The sequence below is a fragment of the Alligator sinensis genome, unplaced genomic scaffold (genome assembly GCF_000455745.1).
Source record: "Alligator sinensis unplaced genomic scaffold, ASM45574v1 scaffold927_1, whole genome shotgun sequence".
In the NCBI taxonomy this organism is placed as follows: Eukaryota; Metazoa; Chordata; order Crocodylia; family Alligatoridae; genus Alligator; species Alligator sinensis.
This window is the reverse complement of record NW_005842155.1, coordinates 1,230,582-1,238,370: the sequence shown is the minus strand read 5'-3', so window position 1 is coordinate 1,238,370 and position 7,789 is coordinate 1,230,582. Positions and strand designations below refer to the sequence as shown.

The window sequence follows — 7,789 nt, the reverse complement described above, 5'->3', positions numbered from 1 at the left end:
AATGTTAACATTTTTTTCCAGGGATTTGAGGAAGGTGCAATAGGAGTATACTCAGAAGGTAAGATCTGAACTTTCAAGTAAAATACTTCTGGAAAAAAAAAAAAGTTTCCACACGCATTCTACCTGAAGTCTTTATCCAAGCAGTGTTGTTTGCAAATGGGTTCATGATACTCCAGCTCTTCAAATATTATAGGACTGCAGTTGGCTGATGAGCCATCATGAGACTGCGAAGATCCTAAAGGACTTTGCCTTGCTTGGCTGCTGGGTAGAAGACATACTAATCGTCCATTTCCTTGGTCACGGATTGCCACAGTATCCGTTAATTTATATAGATCTGTTATAATTAGCTTGTGTCCGAATCTAAAATGAGATGTATAATGATACACTGTTCATAAAAAAGAACCTGATGAGGAGAACTAGAAAAGAATCAGATTCCAAGGACTAAAATAAATATTTAGTGACAGAATACATTAAATATTCCACATTGAGCAAGTACAGTCACGCGCAGACATTTCTTTGCCTGGGGACAGGTTGCTGCTACCCATCCCCAGGAAACACCTGTGCCACACAGCAGGTTACCCCAGATGGGGTAGGGGAGGCGGCGCCCAGCAACTGGGCTGGCCCCAGCAGCTGTATCTGGGGTCCTGCGGTCCTCCCAAGGCTGCAGCCATGACAGGAAGCCTGGCCAGTAGGTCTGTGCAAACAGGCAACTATTTGATTCGTATTTGGCCAATTCAATTCAGAGGTCCAAATAGCTTTTCTGATTCGATTCGGCCGAATCGATTTGGAAAAGATTTGGCCATAGGGTATAATGGGGAAATCAATTAAATATCTATAACTTTCTTGTTTTTTGGCTGATTCAGATGAAACTTGCAGGGGTAGTAGCTGCTACTAAGGGCACAAAGCCTGCCAAGTTTCAAGGTGAAAGGTGCAGGGGTTTCTGGGAAACTGCACCTCAAACTGCTGACAAGCAAAACTCATGGCATAGGTGACACTGTGTGTGTTAAGGCACAGGGGGGTGAAAACTGCATGGGAGTCTGGGCTCTGGGGTGCTGCACCTCTGGCCACAGGGAAGCAACACTCAGACATCTGACTGCCCAGGTACCTCTGCACTTTTACCTGTGCTGCTATATATCCCCCCCTGCCCCTCGCACCTCAAACTGCTGACAAGCAAAACTCATGGCATAGGTGACACTGTGTGTGTTAAGGCACAGGGGGGTGAAAACTGCATGGGAGTCTGGGCTCTGGGGTGCTGCACCTCTGGCCACAGGGAAGCAACACTCAGACATCTGACTGCCCAGGTACCTCTGCACTTTTACCTGTGCTGCTATATATCCCCCCCTGCCCCTCACGCCTCCATTTCCACTTTCACTGACTGGCTTTCTTGCCTGCATTGCGTGTCAGGCCGGCCTCTGCCTTCTTTACTATTCCTCCCATCCAAGACCAGGAGACACACCAACTGCAGGTACTTCCTCAGCTTAACAAAGGGTTTTTCAACCCAAAAGCTTCCTAAGATATATTTTTCAAACTATTTAGGGTTTTTTCATAATAAACATATAAACATAAAAACACAAGATAAGCCATCACACACCACGAGTAACATACATCCAACACAACATCTTTACTTCTTGCTGTCAACTCCTTTATAAAAAGAAAGGCTCTGTGACAGTTCCATCTGGATACCTTTGATGCTGCTGGTGCTATTGGTGTTGAGCCAGCTAAGTTATGTTGACCTGCTGTCGTTTACAGTGGTGGACTGGGCCGAGGCTGATGGGGAGAAGGAGACCTTGCAGGGGCACACTGCCATGCTGTGCAGAGGCCCCAGTGCCAGGAAAGGCACACCTGAACACACAGTCCCACAAGCACCCATATCACGAGTTCTGCCTGCCTACGACCAGAGGTGCAGGGCCCCAGAACCCAGACTCCCCATGCACTTATCTCCTTGACAGCTGGCAGGCTTTGTGGCTGCAGTAGGGGCTACCACCCCTGCAGTTTTCACCCCCCTATGCCTGAACACACAGTGTAAAGTATGTCACAAGTTTTGCTGGTCAGCAGTTTGAGGTGCAGTTACCCAGAAACCCCTGCAACTATCTCCTTGAAACTTGGCAGGCTTTGTGGCCTCAGCAAGAGCTACCACCCCTGCAGTTTTCACCCCACTATGGCTTAACACACACGTGTGACATGAGTTCGGCTTTCAGGATTTGAGGTGCAGTTTCCCAGAAACCCCTACACCCATCACTTTGAAACTTGGCAGGCTTCATGCCCTCAGCAGCCGCTACTATCCCTGCAAGTTTCATGAATCAGTTTCTGAATCAGCCCAAAACCAACAAAGGTATAGATATTTCATCGATTCCCCATTATACCCTATGACCCGAATCGATTCAGAGAGCCTAAAGCTTCTAGTGATTCGATCCAGATTTGTATATTCAGCCTCCGAATCGTCTCTGAATCGCTTTGTACAGCCCTACTGGCCTGCAGCCAGAATGTGGCTCTAGCTGGCCAGGCTCCAGTTTTGGGTGGTGCACATTGCTGCTACATATACCCCCCTCCCCCGCTTTTTTTTGGCATTTTTTTTTTGACCCAGGGATCTCCTGAAAGCATGCCTCCCTGCAGATAGCTTGGGCCAAAGGTAGCTCACCCACCCTGTGGGGGAGTGTTTATGGGGGAGGTGAAAAGCATCTTCTGTGGGGGACTGTGGGATAACTTGAATATGGAGGGGATATGGGACAGAAGTTCAATTAAACATTTTAACCTAAATCAGTTAAGTCTGATACTACATCCATCCAGGTTTACCTTAAACCCATTTACATGCGCTGAACTTCTGTTGTATTACAGATCTGAACTGTTTTCCAATCACTTATACCAGTATATGTGCAATTTTTGTCCCTAGCCTAAAAGACAGTCTGAAAAGATAGCTACCAAATCTGAACTGTTAATTTAAAGCACTAATATTTTCAAACTGAAAAAGGTAGCAAACTATAATGGAAAACCAACTGCAATATTTTGGCCTCCGAATACATAAAGTGCATGGAATTCTGCTACGCTAGCAAAGAAAATATTGCTTATACTTTAATCACTTATTGTATTTTACTCTACAAACAGAAAAAAAAAACAACACATTATTTTTGGTAATAACATTTAAAACCAAATGCAATTTAAAGCTTACTTTTTTTCATAGATTTCTGTGAACTTGAATATAGGCAGACAACAAGCAGGAGCATCCTGGAGGATAGAGATTGTTTCTGAACTGCAAGTGAAATTTTTTAATGTTAGAACCCTTATTAAGCAAAAGTTAACTCTGTAATCTCTTGAAGTTTACTTCAATTACTTTGTTTCTCAGCTGAGGATGAAGTACCCTGATTAATACCAATTTAATGCTTTTGGTTTCAATAAAAGTTAACCTGTTATAAAAATGAATCAGGGAACAACAGGAATCCCTAGCCTTATATGATCCCAAAACAGTAAGTTGATCAAAGCAACCAGAATTCACTGATATTTTTGCCAATTGTAAATGATGTCAAAGTAGGGACTGGAGCACATTTAAGCAATGTTTGTGTATATGACTTCTTAGTATTAAGCATGACAAATGGTCAAATTCTGCTCTGTTGCATCCAGGCCATGTATGTATGTCATACTTCTGCTTAGAAGATAAAAAGGACATGTAATATCTCTAAAGGAGCACTAAAACATCTGCACCAAAGCAGCGCAGCACTCGGGCAGTGAGGAGCAGAGCTGGCAGCGTGGAGAGCTGCCTCTGGCTGGCAAGTTGGAAGGGGAGGGAAGGGGTGTCGGGGGGCAGATCAACACCCCCCACAGTGAGGGAGGGGGCAGGGGCAGGCACTGCCCAGCTGGGGCGGGGGACAGAGGCACAGCTTGTGGGGTGGAGGCAGCTCCTGCCACTGCTTGCATCCCAGGTCGGGTGGAGCGTGCCCCCAGATCTGTACGGTGCGGGGCGGGCTGCTGTTGCAGGGTGGAGCCAGTGCTGTGCAGGGCTCTTCTCACTGGGGCTGGGCTCAGAGCGGGCTCCAGTGATGCAGAGGAGGCTGCAGCCACCCCAGATTTTGTTGGAGCTCTGCTCCCAGCCCCACGCCACCAACTGGCGCAGCCAGGCTTTTCCTGGCACTTGGGTGGAGGTGCAGAACTGAGAGCAGAATGTGACAAAATTTGGGATGGCTGCAGCCTCCTCCCAGCACAGCCTCTGGTGAGAAGAGCCCCACATAGCACCAGCTCCACCCTGCAGCTGCAACCTGCCCCGCACTGTGGCAATCCAGGGGGCACATGCCCGCCCCCACCCTCCTGGGGTGCAAGCAGCAGCAGGAGCTGCTCCCACCCCATGAGCTGCACCTCCATCCTGCGCCCTGCCCATGCCCTCTCCCTCACCGCAGGAGGCGTTGATCTGCTCCCCCCACCAGCTGATGGCAGCTGTATCGGATATCGGATCGGTATTGGCCAATATGCGTCCTTAAATATTAGATATCAGTACTGGCCCCCCAAAATCTCTATCAGTGCACCCCTAAATATTTCTTGCCCTCTAGTTCAACCATCCAGGAGACTTTTTCAAAGACTGTTCAAAATATGCATAAGAGGTAGGCACCAGATAATTATGGAAGATAATATGAAAGCCATATTAATAAGATATAGAGTAAGCACCCAGAAGTAGAACAGTAACTGATAGTGTCACTTTTTAGCTCCGTTAGCTTTTACTAACTTCTGAGTACAGTACCAGTTTCATGAAACTAACAAACTGACTTTCCTCCAGAACTTAAAAATGATGTGAAGTCAAATAGCATGAAGCTTCCAAATGAAGATCTGGTACCTTTATATAGCAGAGAAGCACCATAAACAAAACATCGAAAATGTAGCTAGTGCTAACCTAAATACTACAAGATAAAAAATTTTTCTTCACTTCAAATGAACTTTAGTCAATTGATACAAAAAATAAATTTTGCGTGGATTCTTCTCAACCTCTCTCCCTCATTGCTCTTTGATTTCTCTAATAACTGAAGAAAAAGCATTTAGGTTGTTTTATACCTAAGGAGAGACAGAGATTTATTAGCAGCTCCTGTTGCTAGAGAGACCTGAATTCTTTTGCTGCCAATTTTATATCTGTGAAGATTGTTGACAGCCCCAATTGCTTCTTGCAGATTTTCCATTTGAACTGTAGCCTTCAGTTGGTAATCTGTATGAGGACTGAGCTCTACATTCTTTACCTGGAAGAGAAATATGAACCACACAGGTCACAAAAGAGATCAGACTGAGCTAGAAGTCATATCTTTAACATGGAAATTTAGACAAGCTATACACAAATTTATTTTGCAGCCATTTCTGAACCATCCCACGGCATCTCATTGATGGGTTATTTTCTAGTCTTGGCAGCAAAACAATATCCACCTTTGTTTCAGTTGATTAAATAAGATTTTAAATATCAACTCAATATTTAAAGCGTCCAATACTTTTGAATCTAACATTAGGAGTAGAGGGTAATTTTAAAAAATATTTTACAAGCTCAAAATGAATGCGCACACAGCACCTTTATCATGTTTACCTAGAAAAACAGAATACAAAACAAAATGCATGGATCAAGAAGTACTATGGCCCAGCATCACAAAATACTGACTGATGAGTTCCAACATGTTAAGATGTCACCAGACCAGTTTTTAGTGCTTACAGAAAGCTAAAGAAAGGAAATCAAATCAAATCAAATCAAAATGAGAAAGGATTAGATCCATTACCTTGCCATGTCTAGAGAAAATGTCTTGCAAAATTTGCTGCAACTCTTTTCTGGACAACCTGTAGTCTATATTGCTGATATGAATATCTGCACCATTTGCAAAAGGATCAGGAGAGTCTGTACCACTGATCTGATTTATAATGTTGAAGGTGAGTGGGGATGATCTGTTTGAAAGGTTTGGAGACATACTCCTGAATGAAAAAAAAGAGGAAAAAAATGAAAGAAAGCATTTTATTTTCATTCAGTGACTATGACAAGTGATAATTCTGTTGGTGTCCGTGTGTTGAAAATACAAGCACGTGCAGAAAAGCTCTCACACAAATTAGGTAAACAGATTTACCAAGTTTAACTGCATTTTTCTTACACAAAAGCATTTTGTTCACATGTCCAAACACAGGAACCAAAAGTGTCTTCTTACACTGAAGAACGGATTATTTCCTCAAAAAAAACCCAACCAACCAAACAAAAAAAACCCAAACAAACTTAGAACCCCCACAAACTATCATCTCAAAATGAACAGCAAAGTTTGGAGTTGGATAGAATTTTTGCTCATAAAATATATACTTTTCTCTATACATTAAAAGCCCAAACTACTTGCTGTTATCTACCCAGGAAGACTTTTCCCAAGATCATTAGACAATTTTTGCATCACTGGGCACATGCAGGTCTTGTAAAAAAATCTTGCCTCAAATGTTAGGAAGCAGAAGTACTTCAGTAATACTGTGAACTCTACCAACACCAGTAAGGAGAGAAGGATTTGCATGAAACAGCTACCACAAAGTGAGCTTCTATTTGAAAGTGAGGAATGTTCCTTTTCTTGTTTTTAAATCCAGCTCTATCCATTAGTGCTCAGATAGCAACTAATACGTTAGCATCCATCCCTACCAAAGGCTGAGTGTCAAAATGGCTGTTAGACACAAATGCATATGCAGGATTTTTTTTGGCGGTGGAGTGGGAAGGGACAGGAAGACTGCACATGGGGAAGGGTTTTTTTGGGGGGGGGGGGGGGAAAGGGGGGGGGGGGGGGGTGTTTAAACAACCACAAGTCACCTAGCAAATCCAGCCCAAATATTCCAGATATTAAATACATGCACACTTACCGAGATGACCAGCAGCTCTGGGACATAAGCAGAGGACTCAGCTGTCGTGATGATGCTAGCTTACTGAAAGCAGAAGGGTAGCTGACCTGGAATACTGTTTCATCTTTATCTTTTCTTTCTACAGGAGAGTTGCTAATGCTTCTGGGAACAGGGGTGTCTTTTTTACTTGGGGACAGGAGGTGGGAGGGAGGAGTTAGAGAAAAAAAAAGAAATGTGTTATGTCGCAGAGCTCAAGATTTTTACTCAATTAAATTTATTGTAGTGTTAGTATTTTTCCCCCAACATACTTCTGGTTGATTTTACAGGTAGATTCTCCTGTTCCTACTTTTTTGGTTGTTGGACACACAGGTTTAGAGTTATTCTGTGCAGGAATTTGTCCTCTTAAGTGGTCTTGCTGGTTTTCAATATTTCTACTGATAGTTTTTGATTCAAGGCGGCACAGTTCCTTTACAGCAAGGGAAACAAAGCAGTTAAGGAAAAAAAACCAAAACCACACTATGTTAAATTGTGACATTTTTTCCTTCATAAGACTTTCCTTCTTCAAAATAGCTGTACAAATAAATTCTAGGTGCAATTAGAAGTAAAATTATACCCAGTGACAATTTAAAAACAAACAGCAGCATTTTGTTAGAAATATAGTGGAAATTAGTGGTAACTAAAATGAAATGGGGTAGAGGTTAACTTCAATCTTTAGAATTACCAGATTATTTGCACACTGAATTACTCTCCCACCCCTTCAAGATACAGTAGGCAAGATCAGTGGTTTTCAAAGCAAAGATAAATGATAGCTGTATTTGGAGCCCTGGACAAGAAATTGATAGCACTTAGGCCTGAAAAAGTGTGGTGTGAAGGCAGAAGATAAAAGCTTCTCTCTGGAAGATCACAGATAGCTCCCTCCATTGAGGAAAGTCACACCCAACACAGGGAGGTTAAGATTCAGAAAACTATTGATTATATC

General features: G+C 43.2%; 1 protein-coding gene across 7 annotated transcripts in view; it reads right to left on the bottom strand.

Annotated features, from left to right (window-relative positions):
* The window catches only part of MARF1 (meiosis regulator and mRNA stability factor 1), a 34,501-nt gene that overhangs the window by 14,573 nt on the left and 12,139 nt on the right, over positions 1 to 7,789 (bottom strand). For all 7 annotated transcript variants that reach the window (XM_025206435.1, XM_006025586.3, XM_014520801.2 and 4 more), the window contains 6 exons: positions 7,119 to 7,276; positions 6,832 to 6,996; positions 5,733 to 5,922; positions 5,032 to 5,210; positions 3,167 to 3,247; positions 124 to 360 (listed from right to left, as the gene is read on the bottom strand). In XM_025206435.1, coding sequence (XP_025062220.1) covers positions 124 to 360; positions 3,167 to 3,247; positions 5,032 to 5,210; positions 5,733 to 5,922; positions 6,832 to 6,996; positions 7,119 to 7,276 — 1,010 coding nt within the window. The remainder of the gene's footprint in view (positions 1 to 123; positions 361 to 3,166; positions 3,248 to 5,031; positions 5,211 to 5,732; positions 5,923 to 6,831; positions 6,997 to 7,118; positions 7,277 to 7,789) is intronic.